Source organism: Dermacentor albipictus, chromosome 10 (assembly GCF_038994185.2).
Source record: "Dermacentor albipictus isolate Rhodes 1998 colony chromosome 10, USDA_Dalb.pri_finalv2, whole genome shotgun sequence".
Lineage (NCBI taxonomy): Eukaryota > Metazoa > Arthropoda > Arachnida > Ixodida > Ixodidae > Dermacentor > Dermacentor albipictus.
The window spans coordinates 61,062,003-61,084,148 of NC_091830.1; the positions used below are offsets into that span (position 1 = coordinate 61,062,003).

The window sequence follows — 22,146 nt, forward strand, 5'->3', positions numbered from 1 at the left end:
CACATGCGCCACTAGTAGCACCGAGCCACAGGTGTTGCACCGCTGCGCAGCGAAGCGCCTTTCCGCCGCGGCCGTTTGGTATGACGTCACACCACGCTCCTCGTCGTTGCACTCGCCTCCACTCGCTTCGCCAGCTGCGTCGCATGCCTGATAACATGTCGGAGGATCGAAAAGGAGAGTCTCATGCGCCGCAACCACAGTTGAAGCGACAGTGTGGACGGCGACAATTCTGATAAGCAGGAGGAGGCCTGGAATCGACATCGGAACGAGATGATGAGGAAATGAATCGTCCAGGAAACACACGAATAGCGCGCCGAACGACTGGCTAAACGCCGCAACATAGCTAGACAAGCAGACTAACGTGGACTTGGAATCAAGGTTAACCAAGGCTAACCATGCTATGCCTCAGCTTTCGCTATGTATAACCTTGCATAGCCGTGCTAAGCCACTGCCAATATTTTGTGCTGTTGTGCTAACAAAAAATATTTCTAGCATTGATTGAAAATCTTCGAAGAAAACCTTACAGTGCCTATGTGCAAGGCCGGGTGACGAGATCCTTTGAGGAAGTAGCTCTTGAGGCGAACTGCGGATCCACTTTTACGTAGTCGTCGTATTGCATATAAGGGAATAGTTCCCTTCTTTTACTCTATCCTCTTTGTTATTCTCTCACCCAGTTCTTTTATTCCGCTTCTTCGATCTCTCCACTGTTGACCGCCGTTCAGATGTCCGCAGGCAGCACTAGACAGTTGCAGTGCAGTCAGCAATAAGTTCCTTCGCTTTCTTCCCTTTATTTATTTTGATTTAGTAACCAATTACTACTAAGAAAGCCTAAACCCGGTAACAAAAAACTTTTATATAGAGACGCGGCATCGTCAAGGCCTTGACGGAGACAAATTCCTTCTGAAAAGGTTGGCTTGTTCACCCACTGTTAATCAGTTCAACTTACTAATTTCATGCGATACATTGATTTTCTGACGAAGCTGAAAAAGAATAATACATTAAATTCGTGCAATGAAATATCAAATTGTCACAGAATCTATCGCGCTTATAATATGGCGCGCTTCTGTGCTTCCCACGCAGCGTGGCGAGTGTTTGTTGCAGAGACGAATCGTTGAGCAAACTTGCAAACACATACAGAAGCGACTATAAGAAAGTAGGTAAACTGTTCACTTGAACACTTGAACTTGAAGGTAAACTGTTCAGACAAAGTGTCATATTTCTATTGCAGATGATGTATATTTTCGACAATGGAGCTACAGTGGGCTTTGCAATATTTATGGCCTTGTGGGGTAAGTACGACTATTTGGGCTTTCTTTGTGCTCCCAATAGCACGGTTGTTGCTTGTCTGTGTAAAGATAGGATGAAATATTACAGTCCGAGGGTTTGAGAACGGGCCTGTCATAATTCATATCATTTGGACGAGTGAAAAGAAGCTGGATTTTTGCTAACTGCGCAATGCTGAGTACTGTCACTCTGATAATTATGAATATTTATTCTTATTTGCGACCACGACAGTGCTATGCCACTAATCAGCTACAGATGGATGCCTTGTTACAGCAACAGAAATGGAAAGTGTTTTTTTTTCGATCCAATCGGCGCCTAAGTTATCGCATGACTTGCACTTATGAATATAAAGCAGGTCTAAAGAATGTAGTGACTGAAAGTCATTATGCAATTAATCTTAATGCTTCGTGCCGTTACTGACTATAGTCGCTAGTTTTGTGCGACGTCGAATACTTGTTGCAGTAAGTACTGTGTACTGTTATTTTACATAATGAATACCTAGGGTGCCCAACAGCCGTCACTACTTGCATGGGTTGTGTTCATAAAAGGTGCTTAGATAGTGGAGCACATGCCGGCTTTAGCACATATGCACTACTATCGCATATGCGGTAATAACTTCGGATTCACAAAAGTCTAATTTGCAGCAGGCAAGTTGACAACAAATATATTTAGACAAAATGCGTCATATGTACACGTATCTTCTCGAATGCTAGCGCACTTGTTATTGTTCGCTAAACCATCTTCTTAATCGAAATTATTAAAGCGTGACAGTGCTTGAACACAATACCACCAAAAAATAGAAACAGTTTACAGAATCTGCCAGCATGGTGCGCATTCTGTAGAAAGCGTTCAAGGAAAACAAAAATATTAACCCTTATTATCGTATCTGTAATGTTCGCAGCAACTATTTTCATGGAGCTCTGGAAGCGTCGTCAAAGCGTCTTGGCATTGCAGTGGAACCTGAATGAAGTCGACAGGCTCACGGTGAGAACTGCAGTGCCAGATTATTTTTCTGATATAGGCGCAGCAAGCCAACTTTAACATTATAAAAGGAAAGTATGACCAAAATCATTTGAAAACTTTTTTCGTCTTGTCACAAAAATATCCACCCTACGCACCTTAACTTACACCCTCCGCATCACATCAATCATCGCATTGTAGGTTCATACATAGACTGTTCGTAGGTGTTGTGACACCTATTTACCTGTCGCATAGACATTCCTGCCTGAACCTTTTCAAGCGCTGTGTTCACAACTGCGTATGCCAAGATGGTGCATCAACAGCCAATGCATTGATGTAATTAAATGTATTTCAAGTGTGCTGCATACATTTTGAAAAACTTGTGTTTGGAATTGTGCTGCAAATATGAATAAAATTTGCAAGGTATTTCAGTAAAACCAGTGGGAAAGTAGATGGTTAAGTGTTTCTGCTCGATTCAGCTTCTTTGATTTTACTTCCCATTCTTTTTCACCATGTTTTGCAACACACTTATTTTTCAATTGGTCAGATTCGTGCTTTTCAAGCCTGCTAGGGACGAATTAGTTGATGTGCACATATCTGATGCTCCAGTAGTGAGTTTTCGTATGGTATCCACATGCTGTAAACTTAACAAAACTCACTACACAGTTTGAAATGTTTAATCTATTTTGCAACTGTGTCCTTTCTTATAATTCTGAAGACAAAAGAAATCCGGTGAAAGTAAGTTTTAGATCAGCAGAATACTGAAGAATGGAACAGTACTGAAAAATAGAAAGGACTATAAAGAACACCGTGAAGGGGGCGCACATCAATAATGAGTTTATTATGCAGCGCGCGTATTTGCAGCCTTAATTGTTGAGGCACATTAACTAAATAGGTGCTCGTTCTTAAGCAACATAATCATATGCATCACCGTTTAGGCCCACTCGCAAGACAAACACCTCTTTATGCTATGTCCATTGAGCCTCGTTTTGCGTCAGCTTGCATGCATACGAGTTTTTGTATGTGCGTGCAGGTGAGCGTGTGTGCATGCAAATTTCCTCGTCTGATCACTTTATCTGAGTTTATGCTGCACCAGGCTGCCTTTCCCTTACAGTGGCGTTCGCTACGTTGTTTCATTCGAACACTACTGAGTTAGGTGGACGCAGTGTATGGCCTACCGAAATGTGCTCATTTCCTCTTAACTTTCCGTGGAGCTTCCACGTTTGCTCCCCAATTCGCGTAGAAGTATCATGTAAAATACTTTGGCCTTTCAAAGTACTGACGTAGAATGAATGAATGAATGAATGAATGAATGAATGAATCGTCTATATTTAAATAGGGGATGGCTCTAGGCCGCTGTTGGGGATTAGGAGGGAAAGGAATGTGGGAATGTGGAATGTGGGAATGTTGTGGCTGAAGCACATCTTCATCTCAATCTTGGATCTTCCGCTTTATGCAGACTCAGGTGCATGTTCAGTTCTGCCGCTCTCACATCGGCTGATCGACCCCCTCTACACTACTCTTAACAGGCCACTTTGTCTGCCATATGTCGAAATGGCTTTCTGTGTTTCAGGGTTAGTCTGTATTCCAATTCCTAGTGTTCTAATATCTCCGTGTAGTAAATGATGAATGTTGGATCTCCCTTGGGAAAGAACTGCACGGCTCTAAATGAGGTGTTGCAAGTCTGCTCTGCATGACTCCTGGCAATGTGTGCATCGGGTAAAAGTGTTCGCAATCGTAGCCTGTCTGGGTTGGTGCCATCTCTCAAGTATGTGTGGCGTGTATGCAGCGTTGGCCATAACCTTATTCAAAAAAACCTCTTCCGTGCGACTAAGCCCGCCCTTGTCGTCGAACACATGTGCTGGTGTAGCTTCTAATAGTCTCCGTTTGCTGTCTGCTTTTGTTTTAGTGCGAATGTAATGCATCAGTGCTCTGCCAGGAGAGCCTTCGGCCAATATCTTTAGGTATGGATTTTGGTCCGCGGGGTTTGGCTAAGAAATGGAGTGTGGGGAGCTCTACATGTAACCAAGCCCACCCGCTTGCGCGGCAACTGCGTGAACGGCTGCGTTTTGCCCATTTGTGCCGGTGTGCCCCGGCGTTTATAGGATTTAACATTTGTCCCATTGTCCTGTATTCTCTCTAGCTTTTTTCTGGTGTCGTTGGCCACAGCATCGACGTGGAAGTACTTGGAACTCTCCTTTACCATAACTTTCCTTTCGCAGGACGTTGTATACCCGGAGTACGAGGCCAAAGCGACGTTATACAAGCTGAATCCGGTGACTATGGTAAGAACCTTGTCAAAGGAAGGGAGGCATGATATGACAACAACCGCTGTATTACTACCTTTGGGCAAAAGGTGTATTAGCAAGAGCGAAATGTCCCTGAATGTTTTTACATGGAGGCTCCTACCACAACTTACATTAATATTTACACAAATTCTCGTTTGCGCGATACTGGCAGACCTCATTTTGTCCAACCAGAATAAGCGCAGCTTATTGACTACTGCAAAGAATTACGCAGCTTATTCACTACTGTTTTCAAATGACTGGTCTTAAGTGCGCCGGATTTGTGTTTTCGGCAGTTCAGTACTCCCAGCTTCTCCTAAAGGTCTCAAGGTTGTGACGCCTCTAGAACTATAGATAAGCTACGGAACTTGGAAGTAGATTTGCAGTGGCGCTTCTCTCACATTAGGTGCGATGCTAAAGCGAAATTTTACAACTTATACTGGCTTGAATTTTATCGGCTGTGCGATTGTGGCTTGTGCGAATTTTCTATCCTGGTACGTACCCCGTGGCCCATGTCTGGTCGGCAGTGCAACAGCCAGTGCATACTTAGTGACCCAATTTGACTATCCTACTGCTATGTATACTGTTGCGTACAAAGGACAGGGATACAAGAAAGAACGATGGGACACGCAAGGCGCATTTGTGTCCCATCGTTGTTCCTTGTGTGCTTGTTCGTTATGCGCGACACTGTACCTACTTATGGCATACCAAAAGGCATAAATAGCTACCTGAGTACATAATCCTACCGGTTTCGATTGTGCAAAATCGGCCAACGTCCATCCAAAGTGGACGAGGTAGATAAAGAAAGCTGTCACTTTCAAAGATAAGACAGTGTGTGACCTTGTAGAATGACAGCCCCATTAAAATCAAAGCTGTTTATTGAGTTGTTGCATAACGTACTTCAGTTGCCGGTAATTAGACCACACTGTAAAGCATTGGCCATGGATGACTCACCCGTTAGGAACGCTGCTCGCATATAACACTATCGAGGTCTTTTGTAAATAATTTTTAGCAGAGGCCGCACTTTATCCGCACAAATACACATATATAACTTTGCATGTATTATCGCATTCTGTAAAGCTGCAACGCGCAACACACCCGCGTACTTAGATTTAGGTGCACGGTAAAGAGTCCAAATAATTCCGGAGTTCCCCACTACGGCGTGCTTCATAATCAGATCGTGGTTCTGGATCGCAAGACCAGATCATTTTAACGCGAAAGCGCAAAGGGTCCCGTATCGCCGAAAATCCGGCGCCTTGCGTCCAGCATCGACCGTCCGGCATGTCCAACCACGCAGGCCCGCCATGTAGCGCAAAGAAGTTACTGAGCTAATTGAAGTTCTCAAAGTAATATACGTCAGAAAAGTCGTAAAGTACGACTTGTACACAACCAGCAGACATGATAGCGTCGGCCTGTAATTTGCACGTGCGAGAAAACATTTTTCTGCTAACCTGGAAACTCAAACACAAACCCATTTTCCAGCATTTCTAAATTCATAGAGCAGTCATTACCTCCGAGATTCACGCGCGACGGCGCGCTAATCTCAGAGGCCATAAGGAGGCGCGCCCGGTTCCTTGCAATGCCTCCAGATGGTACTCGTGTCCGCCACGCTAGAGGCCGCGTTTCTACCAGAAAGCTCACCTTCGTGCACAGCATCCGCCGCCAGCGTTTTCCTGTAAACATTACGGTTACGTTACATGCAGCTGCAGAGAAGCGCGAGAAGTGTGGGATCTTTGAATGCTATCGCGTTCCACTAAAAGACGATGCTTAGGCGTACTCCAATCTACTTTTTTTTGTTTAAAGCAGCAACGTGCAATCTGTGGCCGGACCGCTCCCCCGGTCGTGCGGGTAGCGCTAACTTGCAAGACTTTCGAGAAAAAAGTGGAGAGCGTTTGGCCATTCCAGCAAGATACATACCCCCCGCAATTTCTGTCGTCTGCTTTATTCGCCCGCCGAGTAGCTGTCGCTCCACCAACCAAATATAAGCACAGGCGGTTTCGTCTCACGGCGAAGTATCGAAATTGATAGTGACAAGGTTTCGCGTCGCGCTGAAAGGAGCTCGCAAAGTGTTCTTGACGAGCAGCACCTCGCGGCGTTGCAGCAGGTGCATGATGGTGGCGCATCAGATGAGACCGAAGGAAAATCACCGATGTTCATCAGCGCTTAAGAATTAGAATATTTGCCTTTCCGTTTAATGTCTCTTCTGCTCAGGCTAGTGTATGCATCACGGTGTGATATACACACACCTGTTTAGCACTGAACAGCCACGTAGAAAGAAGCAGACACACAGACAGGCCTGTGTGTCTGGTTCTTTCTACGTCCTTGTTCAGTCGCGCTCACGCATTCTATCATGGATTCAAACCAACTAGACCGTCAACGTGTTTTAACTAAATTAACCAGCACGGTGTCACGCGCGCACAGGTAAACATGAACACATCTCGCTCGATGGCAGTGGAAACTGTCTGTGAAAACGCTGGAGTTAGGAATCATGACATGAGCCGCGAGCCGATTGACCTCGGTGCATCTGTCGCATTAACGCGAATGAAACGTCGAAAGCTAAACGCATACGAAGCTACCGGAGCTACACGTACTCTGCAAACATCGCAGACCGCTTTGAAGATGAGGCCCGTGCGGGCGGGCACTTTGGCCACGTCGCAGATCTCTTTCAGGACACAACCGCTGATTCACACTTACATATTCTATCATTGTTAATTTAGTTACTAAGCGAATGTTTACACGTTTGTGCGGCAGAGAAAGCTGCTATCATTACTTCGTACAGCTATCTACTAATTTGCTATCGCAATCCGAGCTTCGCCTTTCGGGCGGAACTGCCAATATTTTTTGTGTAATACAAAGACGTTAGACAACTTCAGACAAGATGCACCAAATATTATTTGACATAGAATACAGAGAAGAAAAGTAGGTTTATAACCGAATATATGGGCCGGTTCTTGGAAGAATTGTTCTTTATAAGCGCCCCTCACCAAGCCACATAGGAAATTTTGGCAAAATTCTCGGAGTTCTTACCTGCCCTCTTCGGTAGAGGGCACGTAACCTTCGGAAGGGACCTTGAACTTCAAGTAAAATGCCTGGTTTTTCCTTGCGTACTTATCGGGCCCATCGAACATGTAGGCAAGAACTGCGGCTCATTCTAGTGGCAATGTGAAATATTCGAATTCACGAATTGCGACTTCTTGATCGTAGGACCGAATCGGCTAGGACAATAACCGGTTATTTGAAAGTTTCGAATACTTACTATACAGCTTGTCCGTACTCAAGCCCGTCGCCTTGCGGAACCACATCTTCGTTTTGGACTACGCGGCGCACTTTGTCTCAATTGAAGAGGCTTGATAAACATTTCAGGTCACACCATGGAATATGCACTTCTCTCTGATCAGTTATCGCTACCCTGCACTGGGCTAGCGCGATCAGTATCACTAAGACGCACCCATTTGCATTTTTCTTTTCTGCAGATATACGAACCTTATGTGCCCGCCTGGGAGAAAGTGGCGCGGATTGCAGCCGCTAACTCCGTCGTTTTGGTGATGGTTAGTACAAGTGTACAATAATCTATGAACAAATGAGGTAAACAACGAGGAACTGACTGTGATGAATCGTTGTTGAGCCTGATGTAGGCTAGTGAAATAACTATTACCACAACCTTTAAAGTAACGTTTAAATGGACAACAAGAAGGCGCATGAAATCAGTTCCGACCGGTAACACATTCTTCCAGAACTTTCTTTTCGTTCATTCTGAGAAAGAAAGTTGATATAGCAGTAAATAATAAAATGACAGATTTCACTTTCTGAATTTTGCGCGAATATTTCGACGTGACGTCATGAATTTGGAACCATTTTCTCAATTTCGGAGCGATTCGGCGCAGGATTACTCAAGAGCTGCGAGGTGCAGCCTCTGATTCTATTGTAATGCAATGCTGATAGGAAGTCTGCTAGGTCATATTTGACTAAGTTCTAAATCTTTACGTCCGGTTCATGTTGGAGCGGGAGCTTCTGTGTTGCTTTTGTGTCTGGCGCATTTGCGGGCGGACTCCTTTAATTATGTGACTGACCACATTGCTGTCGCGCTAGGTAAGTTGCTTAATATGCAGCTGAAAGCAATATTCCTCATTAGTGGCTCGTTAACGCAGTAGTGAGGAAAAAAGGTAGTACATGATTTTTTTTTGCTGGATCGTTGTCGACACAGTATTTACGCTACGGAGCAATCAACTCCCCGAGATCACATCAAATAACGCTTTACGTCACGTTTAAATGTCACCATTGCTACTAAGGGTGGGGAAAGGAGGCTGAGTATTCGGCACGCCAGCAAAACCTCATACAGGGGTCTAGTGGTAGCGGATATCACTGAAAAGTAAACACACACTATTGCCTTGCTGTGGATACCTGAGTGCATTGACACATCTAAAGCGCGTAGCTTGCATTTTTTTTACGCATCCTGCCCTCGGCGCGAGTTTTCAATGGGTTGCACAAAATGTGCTATGAATAATTGCTTGCGGCGCTCGGATGGAATTAAAACTTTCCGCTGTAAATATTGAGCCATCGGCTTCCTAAACGACAGCAACAACGACAACAACAACAAAAACAACAACAAAAGAAGAAGAAGAGTGCGGAACACGAGATTTTTGTGTCTGCACTGAGAGGTGACCACATGAACAATATTTCCCGTGTATTTTCGTCATGGCATTGCCAGACGTCGGCGCGTCTTTTTCAATCTGCGTCATAAGAAGTTGCAAGTATCATGGGCAGAACGCTCACCCTAACGCTAAGAATAACGCATACTGGCCACTCCTTTTGAGGGAGCAAATCCCTGTGCCTCGTCAAACTTCACTTTCGAGAGCCCACGCACTCCAGGATTACTTAGCTAGAAACCGGGTGAACGTGTTGGTGCTTGAGGTGTACGAGAGCCATCAGAAATTAGGTAAAATAAATGGGACACGCAGTTATTCGCGCAGACGAATTTTCCTACACTCTCTCTGTTGTAAGGGTGCAACGTATCCCTCACTGAAATCAAGAATCTTGCACCTTTGAACGTTGTTGTCCCCAAACAATAGTGGCCATCCAGCTTGGGTGCCTTTCTTTAATGAGGCACCCTTGATACTTTCTGGTCGCGAATGGCATACGCTCGTGAGCATGGCATTACGTTCTTGACAGGAAATTTGCGAACTCCGGGGGAAAATAAAGGAGCTGTACACTAGGTTGATGGCAATTATTGTTGACCAGAAGATAAGCCCCAAAGGTTGTAAAAAATATTGGAGTATTGCTACAGCTTATTAGTATAGGGCGAAATCCCATTAAGCTATTAAAACGATTTGCTGGTAATTTGTTTGTTTTAAAATGTATAAAGCTAAATCCTAGTGATTGTAGGAAGCAAAACTACAAAACTGTAGGAAGCAAAACCTCGGACGTAAATTATATTACGAAATATTATAAGTGGGTTGATTTCACGAAAAAAAAATCAGAAGCACCAGATTTGCGACTCCTGTAGCAGTTCGTCGATAATAGAGAAATCGTAATTGCGTAAATGTCGCAGCCCTGATGGTGCTTCACATGCTAATAACGGCTTTTGTTCTCTACGGAAGAATCAGTACGCCCGAAATAAGATGCATGCTGTTGCCGCTTTAGAGCAGCTCACATGGTCATCCCCACCCGCGTTGCAGCTCTGCCTGGTGGTGTGCTCGGTGTTCGCCATCATCGCCTATCGCATCATCACACTCGGCTGGTTATCGCAGAAGCCCCAGCTGCGCCCCCACGCCCACATGGCGACCGCTGTGTCCGCTTCGCTCCTCAATCTCGTCGTCATCTTACTCATGAACAAGGTGTGTGTGCTCCGTTCCGTTTTTATTTTAATTTCCTAGTATCCTAAGAGCACAAGGGTAGTGGCCAGTAGAGCTCAGAAAAAGAGTACGTAAGAACTGAAAATTTCTCGTTATGCAGTACTAGCCCGTAATCCACGAAAAGCAGCAATGCCCTACAAGCTAGGAATTGATTGATCTGGGAAGGCGATTCCAATCCTCATAATTCCGTGGTATGAATGATTACGGGGAAGGGTTTGTGATACATTTGCTAATACCGATCTTGCTTCTACGATCGATGCGGGAAAAAACGAGAGGCTGGGTAAATTAGATGAAGGCGGCACCGTGGGATGTGACAATAGATTTCGTGAAATGCTGGAAGCCCGCAGTGTTGGCGTCGGGATCCAAGTCAAGAAACGTCAGCGGTGATTTTTTACGGGTGTGGAACTAGCGGTGCAGTTGTAATTGTAATAAATCTGGAAGTGCTCTTCTGAACAAGGTCAATTGTGGTAACAAGCTTAATGAAAATACGTTCAACCTAGAAGCCGCATATTCAGCTTTAGTTCCGACAAGACCTTTGAACAAAGGTAATTTCAGAGAAGAATATTCCACATGTTCCCCTCTGCGTATACATAAACGAAGGAAAAGACAACTCAAGCACCCACCAAGATAATCAGAAAATAAAGGGGAAGCGGAATGCAGCAATAATGAAACGTATAGACCACTTCGGCGCCGCCATAAATTTGAGGTGATGCGTGGAATCTGTAAAATAGTAATGGCGCTAGCGCTAACGTTCGTAAATGCGATTCCGTGCTTCAAATCGGATATCTTGTCGGGGTTGGAAGTTAACCAAAGATCGGTAGGCCGGTCGGCTTCGGGGGTCCACGGGAAAACCACCAATGAAGCAGTGCAGGGTGACACGCGTAGAGACTCGTATGAATACGAGAAGCGTACTTCAGAGAAGCGTACTTTTGAAGAAAGACTCAGGAACCTCGATCAAAATAAATAGGCGGCTAAAGTGCACAAGTATCTGTACATGCAAAGTGTGGACATAGAATCGAGTAAGAAGTCAAGAAATTTGGCAATCAAGTACAGGGTAATTGAAAGTGTAAACAGACAACCAGGAGTCAAAGAAAGTGAGTGAGTGAAACAGAGACAGTGAATGGAATACAAAAAATGGGAACAAAAACCATGAAGATTTACAAGAGTATCAAGAAAAGAAAATTATAAACTTTGTACAATAATACGAAGGGAAGTGCCTTGCTATTTGAGGCTGGAGCTGGTTACCCAGGAAGAAAAACATACCGGAGCAAATATTCGCAACTAGGTGAGGCATGTGTAATGCTGCAACAAAAATGTAGCGACCAGCCATCACATTCTAAGGAAATGCCAAGGAATTCGCCCAATGAGACCCGTGGGTAACGTACGCCTTCCAGAAGCGCTTGGGTTTAAAGTGGACGGAACCGTCAACCGGTGCAGCAGTCCAGATAAGCAAGTACCATTTAAAGTATTGGTGGAAAAAGAGCAGGGAAGAGATTGATACGACCGGATCCGTTACAGGCATAGGTAGCGGTAAAATGTAGCTTGAGGAGTTCTGAGGAAGAGAAAAAAAAAGATCGAAGCGATGTAGGCTAAAAAATACTGGAATAAAAAGCACGTTTGAGATACCTCACTCAAGCAGGCTAGGTGACTGTCTCACCGCCCCGTCTGGAAGGGAATACCAATAAATCATCTTCATCATAATCATCAACCACAAGGTAGAGAAGTTTGAGTAAGAGAAAAATAATTAAGGAGACGCATACGAAAATATTAGAGTAAATAAATGTATGGCATACCTGATGACTCAAGCAGGCTAGGGGACTTTGTCACCATCGCGCTTCATAGGGATCAGGCATAAACAATAATCATCATCGCCATCAACACTACCCAATTCCTGCACTCTTAACAGTACACCGCGGGTGTGAGGTCAGCCATCCCGTCTAGGGCAGCCTAAAGGCATCGGGAGCCTGCGTACGGTATATTAAGCATGTGTCTAGTTCTTACGAAAAATTATATAATTACAGAGTTTTAGCATGTATAACGTATCGCTCTGTCGGCATTGTTACTGCACCCGCCAGCTCTGCGCGTGCTAGCGCAGCCGCGGAGTTAAGCCGACATGGCGATGAGTTACTCTCAGTCTGTTTGTGCATGTCTGCCTATTGTTCACGGTGGTGTTCGCTTGCATGGCACTATACGTCCCGCATATGCAAATTACCCCCGTTGCGAAAGCCAAGATAATTATAGGCTCTGATAGTAACGCTACGGTGTTAGGCTCTCAGCCATGAATTTCTGCCGGATTCTACATGTGTCGCTTGCAGTAATTCCCCAATGGCAACGTAATTTGTTTTTGTTCCACAGATATACAGGAAGCTTGCCAGACGACTGACTGAAATAGGTAGGCTATCCCATGTTCTAAATTTTTTTTTCATACTCATTAAGCTAAAGCAGGTGATGCTTGGCTGCTTTGAATGAAATATATGGTGGAAGAACTTGAACTGCGAAGCTACTTGAAATGTAAAGGGCAAGCAACTTTGCCTCCGCAGTTTAAAGGTTGTTTCTAGAAATGTTACGGCTGCTGATATTACTTTATTGCCCGTTTCCTTTCTCGTTTCTACTGAATTATTTAATCACCTGCGCATATATTGACTGCCGTTGGGCATGACTTACCTGTTGTTGTCTGACAGCACTCACGTGTCACTAACGTTTTCTTTGTCATCAATTCTGTTGCTACTCTCTCACATGATGTGCCTCGTACAAAGATGGAGATGCGTCTACTCTTTGTTTTAGTCTTGGTTTACACTTAAGCACAGCAATGAACGAAAAGAGCACAGGCGAAATTAACTGTAGTTTTGGTTGAAACATGCAAATAATAATTAAAATGGAAGGGAAAATGGCCGCAAATACGCTTTGCCGTCGGTGGGAGCCGAACCCATATCGCTCTGCCACTTCTGCTACGGCTGCGGATGTCCTTCTCTGCGCTTTCCTGCTCGTCTAACTATGTGCACTGGATCTGGCCCTAGGAGTCATGTTAGTCATCGCCACTCAGGGCCATGCCACCACACAGTAATAATGTACACGTTTGCCGATCTTCGCCGGTCAAGCAGCCCTCTTTAGCATAAATAGCGACAATAACCTCACCGCGTTCGATGTTCACGTTAGGTCTGGGTAGGTTATCGGTGGTAATAAAGCTGGCAATAGTACTATGCATTTAACTTCAGCAGCAGACATAGCGTTATAGATGGTGTAACAAGGCACATGGAGCCGCAATTACATGTTGGCGAAATACTCTTGCAAATTTTACCGTGAATGATCTGAGCTTTAGGCCTGGTACTAGCGTTATTCGGGGCAAACTAGCATTATTCAGGGCAAAGAGCTCCGGTAAACTCGAAAAATGTCAACTTGGGGCGCTATAACGTCAAACTATTCCAAATTTTTCTATTCCATTTCTGCTATCAGCCCTCCGCAATTGGTCAAAAACTCTTTTGGACCACATCCACTTCACCTGTCTGTCACGCGACGTCCCGAAAACCGCGATACCTCCCCATCTGATATGATGTGTACACAATGATTATGCATGATTTGACTGAAAAAAGAAAAACAGTTTCTTCTGATTCGACGCCTTCTCGCCATTAGCCCCCGGCTATTGGTCAAAAGTTTTCGGGCTGCACCCACTTCACCTGCCTGGTACGCGACGTCACAAAACAGCGAAAACTCAACGCGTCAAAGTGACGTGTACGCATTAAAGGTGCATTAATATGCCGAACAAAACTGAATGTTCTTCTGAATAGCCGCAGACTGCCCCGTTCCGAAAGGAATAAAAGATGGCAACCGCCGATCGCTCAGGCGCTGGCTAATCGCACCTGCCGGAGAGCATGGATTTATTTGCGTATAATAAAACTGCTTGCGTGGTCGTGTAACGTTTTCGAGCACTTTCCGCACGTTTTAACCTTATTCGGCCAACTCTTCTTTGCTGAGGATCCGTTTTAGCGTCATTCTTAAGCTTCCGTTACATGCCGCCGCGATTTTCCACCAGCTACCGCAAGCTAAGGAAGGGAAAGCGGATCAATCGCCGACGCCGGGACTACCCTCTTCATCTGGTTTTCGATTTTCAGTGCACTGGCTCTGCCCCATTGAATCCCTCTCCACTTGAGCGTTCTCCTCACCTTTTGTCAGCCAATTAGATACGACAAGCCGCTCAGTGTAGCCAATGTTATTCATTTTTTTTTTTTTGAAGCAAACAAAAGTGACCTCCTATGAATGAGGAGAGCGTTTGATTGGTCTGTTCAGACAACCCTGCGGGTGACCGCCCGGTGCTTGCGTCGATGGTTACGCAAATTTGACGTCAGGAGATTGGAATACAAACATATTGAAATAGTTTTACGTTATAGGGCCCATGGACGCGTCTAGAGATGTTACTTTGTTTAGCATGCACGTTGAAGGTAGAAAAAACAACAGACGAGAGGTCAATTACTTCTTCAAGTCAGAAAAATTTGTGGTTTCTTTCGCTTTTTTTTTTCAGAACGTCCAAGGACGCAACGCGAATACGAAGACAGCTTCACATTCAAGATGTTCCTGTTCACTTTCCTCAACACGTACTCTTCGCTTATCTACATAGCGTTCTTTAAAGGAAGGTACGTGCTACTAGAGTTAAGATTGTACAGGACGCGTTATTAGTACGTTGCTATTTGTTCTGACGAGACTTTGCGGCGAGCTTTGCTTGTGCTCCGAGGTTGTGCGCATAAACCTATACCTCAATCCCGCACACTATAAACAAGGTACTTATTTTAAAGAATAGATGTTCTCACAATGTATCAACCTCCGAGTTTTTGACCATGCATACATAGGCTGGATAGTCAATTAAGCTAAAACCCGCATTTGGAGCGTGACTGGGTCCAGAAGACCAGCACAGGCATTTCATGGCAGCTGCGATGCATAAAACACCAGAAAAATGAGGTATATCGTGACAGCGGTGATTCAAAATGAATAGGAATTTTTACAGTGTACATTGTCACATTATATCGTGGTGTGGTGTAACTTCGTGGTGTGGTGTAGGATCGTGGTGAGAATTGTGGAGTGGTTGTGGTGGCGGTATGCAATGAAATTAGGTTAAGGCTAGCCGCGCTTCTAATGACGCGTTTATTATTATAATGTCAGTTCTGTAACAGTGTAGGCAAAATGAAGTCAGGCTATGTAGGATAGGCACATTGTTCTTACCGAATACGAGCTAACATGCAGTGAAGTCGAACTAAATGCGCATATGTCCTTTGTGATCCAGGTTCGCGACGCGCCCAGGACAACACGGAACTCTGTTCGGGTACAGCTTGGACAAGGTGCGTGTGGTTTGTTCGCACCATTTTAAGATAATCTGAATAACATTTGTGTTGAGCTCTCGCGCAGTATGTGAGGGTGAAGATAGGTAAATGTGTCACACGGCCACAAGGTTGAGTGACGTCAGCGATAATGATTCTGGCTCGCCTGATCACGGCACGGCAGAAAACATTGAAATTGGCACATTTACGAATTTGCGCGAGAGGAGAAACGTGTGTGGTGTCTTGTTCGGATTGAAATGCGAAACAAACAAGCGAACAAACGAACAAACAAACAAACAAACAAACGAGCAAACACAGAACAGCTGTTGCATTCAGTTGAATAGTTGCGTAATCACTCAATTACATTCAATTAGTTGAGTAATCGTATTGCAAGTGACAGCAAAATGCTCTAGAACCGCAAGGCTAGGACTCCAAAAGATAGAAATCCGCATTAAAACACGTAATATGTCGAAAGCGAATGTAAAACTGCGCTCTCAAATGTTTTCTTCGTGTGCACAGTTTAGTGCAGTGTCAAACACATCCACACTTCAGCGATTTGGACATCAACACCGGAATGTTAGGTCAAAAGCACGTGGCTCGAAAAATAATGCCGAAACTTTGAAGATCTCATATGAAGCTAAATGTTCAACGATATACATGTGCACGGTGCTTATTAACACGCAGGGTTCAAATTCACCACAAGTCAGAATTAACTGTCGCTCGAAAATAAATGCGCTGTTGTACAGTTATGGCACTGGGGCCCGGAAAAGATGGTCTTCTCATTGCAATGCTGAAAGTCGTCTATATTTTTGAAAATATTTGAATTTTGCATGAGAAAACGAAAGGCAGTGCGGATGAGTATGAAAACGGAGAGGATTAGAAATGAACCGCTGTAAAGTGCTGAGTTGGTCTGATTGGTGCAAACCTATGCAATAAGTTATCAACTGGCACCAAAAGCGAGGTATTTTGTTTTATTTCGAACTGAATTCTTTATTGTGAGCTATGAGAACACATTTTATCATTTGCACCTGGCCATAATGATCTGTTTGAGAAATCGCAATGTCAAGCGAGCAAACAAAGGAATCACTAATTATCTTCTTAACGAATAACTTTCGGCCATATGTTCTTCTCCTCTTGTGCCCGTTGTTCCGCAAAACAAGGACGAGAAACCTCAATCCTCCCTCTAAATTCAACCGTTTTTGTCTGATGTGCCCTTTTATGGTCATTGGTGGCACTGGACGCCTTGCAAGGTGAATATTCCTGGCGATAGGTAAAAAAAAGTTTATTGTTCGTCAGGGCTGTTCATGTGTTTCTGTACGTCGTTCGAGACTAGACGCTGTTGTTCCTGATTCAGGATGTGTTGTGAAGTTGCAGAGGTATCGTTTCAGGGACACAGCTGCTGTAAAGAAATTTTTAAGACAAAAGTTTTGAGATGAATCTGTTCCAAATAGGACGACTCGCAGTTAAATAAAATTCGTCGCTTTTACACGCAAGCGCTGCCGTGATTTGTGCGACGGTAATGTGCATCATCTTGTGCTTGCATATTTATCAATCTGGTACTCCTGGCCATTACTCTCGTCAAAGTGGTCGTTACTCTAACGTGCCAAATTCGAAATCCAGAATACTTGCAAAAGGATCGCCATCGTATATAAACAGAAGCTGTTTACTTGCATCTGTTAGCCGAAAACTTAGAGAACTACAAATTGGGTTCAACAATCCCAAATGCAGATTATTCACTCTTTGTCGAAAGTTATTGCAACCTCTAGGCCTTCTGGTTAACTAAATCAATTTTTTGGATTCTAGCTCGCCATCAACTCATCATATATGTTAGAATATAGCAGCAAGGAAGCGTTCACAAATTTCGAACGCTCTCTTTGTCCTACTTGTCTGATTTTACTATAGTAACACAAACCTTCTTGGAACAATGTTTAGTGATACAAGTTTACTAGCTTAACAAGGGAACCAGGACACAAAGAAAGCAATACGAAGTCACACAGCTGATCTCACCTTGGCTTACTTTTGTCTCACTTTGCACTTACAGCAGTTAAGTATTTATCAGACCCCGAGCCCACTTCAACGCCTTAGGTTCTACCCACTTCGCACCTCTTCACCAGTAACGCATTCTGTAACCTTTTGCAAATGAACCACTCCGTTGTCTTTCAGTGCGACGGCGTCTGCCTCTACGAAGTAACCGTCCAACTGGCAATAGTCATGGTAGGCAAGCAGGTCGTGAACAACATCCGAGAGTTTACACAATTGTAAGACTCCGCCCTTCTTCTACCTTTTCTTACAACTGTTCATCGCCTAATCGTGACTTTGCTTTTCTTGGAACTTCCGCCTACATTGCTTAATTTGCAGTTCTTCTCCGCGGCCGTTTTCATCGTCAAGATTCTTTCTCCTTTGATTATGCAAATGTGCAAGTTCCTCGTTAAAACGAAATTATCGCGATAGAAATAAAGTTTGCAATGCCGGGTATTTAGTTAAAACTGGAGACGCCCCAAAAGAGTCTCAAGATAGCGTGGGATAACTACTACGGCAACAGCACGAGACTTCGTAGAACCTATATTAAAGGAAATCTACGCACCATAGTGGTGACATGACAATGCCGAATCCCTTGACACCTCCGTGCAGCGTTGTCATTTGTCGGTTATCAAGTGATAAAGTTAGTCCCACGAAGCTGCCGTCACTCGCATGTGTTTGGCTTTCGTAATGCTTCTTGCATTTCCAGGTTGATAAAGAAAAGAAAGCAAAGGGCCATCGCGCACGGTGCATTAAGTTCCCCATGCGGATTTCGAGCTTCGTACTAAGCGGAGTTCGGGCGACTGCACTTAGAATAATCCACTCTGAAATGCGTACATTGTAATATGGCCAACGAGAAGCTTCGAATAAAACGATTTAGGTATAACGAGGGTTTACATTGTCGTCGTTATAAATTTGTGTCGCATTTCAAGACGTCGACAGTCGTAAGTTTAAGCTGGCTAACCCAGCGCATCCTTCCTCTTTGAGATGGGTTTGAGGCTTTATGGAAGCACGGTTGCGGGAAGGTTTAGCATACTTTAAAGGAGTACTGGTGCGATTACGAGTCACCTTCATCATTACTTATTATTATTATTAATTTTTTACTGCGTTCAATGAAGATCCAAGCTCTCTAAATCCTAAAGAACACTGGCACGCGCCAGAGGGCTTAAATAACTCAGAATACTTGTTCCTACAAACCAGTTTTCATAAAAATGATCTTACGATATGATTGCACGTAAGAACGTCATCAAGCCACTCATAATATAGCAGATATTCGTATCATAAAAGACGGCCGGTCGATAGCGAAGAGCACTTGCAAACAAAAAGCTTCGCGAATTCGGCCTCACTTTTTTGTTTTCGTACCGAAGAGGTAAATGCGTCATGACCGCATCACACATTCGTGACGTGATCATTAGAGAACAGAACTTTGGGCAATATGTCTATGTATTTGTTATGTCCTTATCGCGCTATTTAACATACACGGACGAACGATGCGGCTAGAAACATATTCAGCGGCGCCTTTATCGGGGTTGCCTGTAAATGCCTATACTTAGGAGACAATAAATGCCCCTAAATTTGGTGGATGTAGAGCGCTCCTTTTCTACATACAATGTCAGTGAAAAAAGGCACAACATTAAACCAGGAAATGTCGAGATGTCGATTTTTTTTTTTTCGCCACGGCTTTCATAACTTTTCGCGTACCTGCTTCTAATTTAATATACTGTAACAGATACAACTCGTCCCATTCTGTTTTATCAGGAAAATTAAATGTATTTAAAAAAAGCAACTGGTGTTTCCTGGGCTCTCCTCCTTCACGAATTATAATTTATCCTCAGATGCACAGCCGATCTTCTTATTAATTGAGCCTGTACATGCTTAAAGGACAATATTAGGGGTCTATAGATGCCTTAAATGACTGCTTTAGTGCCTTCTATAGCCGCTCAGAGCAGCAAGAGTGGCTGTTTCTTGCGAGCTTTTCGGGACGCTCGCGCCCGTACTTAAACCAACATAAACCAACGCAGGCGGCTCACCAACCGGTGGCGCTCGTGGCAGCGGGGTCACGTGACGCGCGGCGGCGGAGCGCACAGTGGACCGCTGGCCCGATGGGAGGAGGACTACGTGCTCGCGGAGTGGAGCGTGCTGTCGCTCTTCGACGAGTACCTCGAGATGGGTGCGCGGGCCAGTCTTGTGCCTATGTTCCAGTCCCTACTACGAGATATACGGGCTTACAAATGAACGGGAATGTTGTAGCCACGTTAAAACTACATCATGCGAACGGGTAATGAATACCAAGAAAGCATGGGGGAAATGAACTGTTTGATTAGCTGAAATGTAGAAATAATAACGGAGGGAGTATTGAACGTGGACGAAAGGACAACTTGTCCTCACATGCCGTATTGCTGCTCGAAAGCGCCAGTTTACATTTGGAGACCGAAGGAAAAAGTCGCCGGGGGGCTACATCCGGTGTGCACGGAGGGTATTCGAGCATAGTGATAGAAGTGTGTGCTAAAGCCTCAAGAACTTTTAACGCAGTGCGCGCAGTGGCATTATCGTGGTCCATAATCCCCTACCCCTCTTTCGACCACTCACGTGGGAGTCGAACCAACACCTTCCGCATTACGTGCCAGTTCAGCTACGCAGACGGCTGTCGACCCGTCTACTACCTGCATCTTTTGACAGCGCGTATCAGCTCTAGCCGTGACAGTGTTAGCCAGCGGCACTCACAGCCAGGATGTGGAGTGTGGAAGAGGAGGAGGAGACACAGGAGAGGAGAGACAGTGAGGTTAGCCAGTGTAAGTACCGGCTGCCTACCCTGTGCTGGGGAAGGGGAACATCCAGACGTCGCAGTAGCTCAATCGCAGGTAAAACATCGCGCCGGCAGATGGCCCTTTCTTCGTCCACTTTCATACTTACTTTACTTATTATTTCTAAATTTTAATTAAAAGAAGGGTAAAATTCTCTTATGCTTTGCTGGGCATCACCGTCTTTATTGTCTTGTAGCCCTTCGGTTTCCTTTACTATACGTATACGTTCTTGCTCAGATGAATACGTTTGCACTATGCTTTCCGCCGCTTTGAACAAGAAAAAACCGGAAGGGTAGTTTTTGTTCGGGATGGTTGCGGTGTGGGACGTCAGGGTTGGCTATCAGATTAATATTGTAATTATTTTAATTGTATTGTAATTAATTGTAATATTGTAATTGACGCATAGGTCACAAGAGTGATTCCTGTAACTTCTGTGCTTCAGTGAATGAAACGTTTTGTTAACACACACACACAAACACACACACACACACACACAAACACACACACACAATATATATATATATATATATATATATATATATATACATATATATATATATATATATATATATATATATATATATATATATATATATATATATATATATATATATATATATATATATATATACGTTTGAAGCTGGATGCACCGAAGCGATGCACCCCGAATCCTCGAAATGAAGCTATAGGGCCGTTACCAACAACGCAATAGAGTTAGAGCGCACGCTTGAAGAAAAACCCGTCCGCTTCCAAATTAGGAAGACATCACAACTTTTTCGTACTAGTGTATTTCGGGAAAGGTTCGTTAAATCGGGTTTGATGGGAGATAATTCGGGTTGGTGACCACATTGAAACTTATGGGTGTTTGCCCCATAAGTGCCTTCCCCGGCAAGCACTCCATCGGGTGCTTACCAGCGAATGGAAAGTTCGTTAGATCGAGAACTTAGTAAACACGGGCTTCGTTAGATCGAGTATTAACTACATAACGCATATATATATATATATATATATATATACAGTGAAGTAGACGCGCGTATGAAGCGGTTTATTGACGTTTCGGCCGGGGTCCGGCCTTCATCTGATGAAGGCCGGACCCCGGCCGAAACGTCAATAAACCGCTTCATACGCGCGTCTACTTCACTGTGAATATTTACCCGGACCCAGAACTGCTTTTTTTCTGGTATATATATATATATATATATATATATATATATATATATATATATATATATATTAATGTAGTGATACTGCAATCCAAGGAAGGGATTCTCGAAGGGTGGGCGTACAGATACAAGCACTGGTCAAATATTTACAAGCGAAGCCAGAAAACGACAAAGGCCGCAAATGATTTGCGAACAAACAAAAAGGATCAGCATTTGAGAGAACAAAGTTCAATGATGGCAGTGCAACATAAGAGTAGACATAGCAGCACTGTAAGGTTTATGGCCTATCTTAATTATTCAGGAACAATATTGAGCAATACAGTAATACAAAATGTAAGGGAAATAAAGTTGATAACAATAAGAAATTAGTAACTCTATGGGCAGCACGGAATGAATACAACAGAAATAGGTGGACGTTGAGGCTTCTGGTGAATGACGTCAGAGATTGCTGTAGTACTTGATCGTTAGTCAGT

The 22,146-nt window shown here is 44.0% G+C and overlaps 1 protein-coding gene across 1 annotated transcript in view; it reads left to right on the forward strand.

Annotated features, from left to right (window-relative positions):
* Nucleotides 1–22,146, forward strand: part of LOC135912109 (anoctamin-5-like) — a 70,471-nt gene that overhangs the window by 28,718 nt on the left and 19,607 nt on the right. Inside the window, exons 13-22 of the mRNA XM_065444493.2 lie at nucleotides 1,229–1,289; nucleotides 2,186–2,268; nucleotides 4,467–4,529; nucleotides 8,003–8,077; nucleotides 10,205–10,363; nucleotides 12,737–12,773; nucleotides 14,898–15,009; nucleotides 15,654–15,708; nucleotides 17,851–17,945; nucleotides 19,728–19,876. Of these exons, the coding sequence (XP_065300565.1) occupies nucleotides 1,229–1,289; nucleotides 2,186–2,268; nucleotides 4,467–4,529; nucleotides 8,003–8,077; nucleotides 10,205–10,363; nucleotides 12,737–12,773; nucleotides 14,898–15,009; nucleotides 15,654–15,708; nucleotides 17,851–17,945; nucleotides 19,728–19,876 (889 nt within the window). The remainder of the gene's footprint in view (nucleotides 1–1,228; nucleotides 1,290–2,185; nucleotides 2,269–4,466; nucleotides 4,530–8,002; nucleotides 8,078–10,204; nucleotides 10,364–12,736; nucleotides 12,774–14,897; nucleotides 15,010–15,653; nucleotides 15,709–17,850; nucleotides 17,946–19,727; nucleotides 19,877–22,146) is intronic.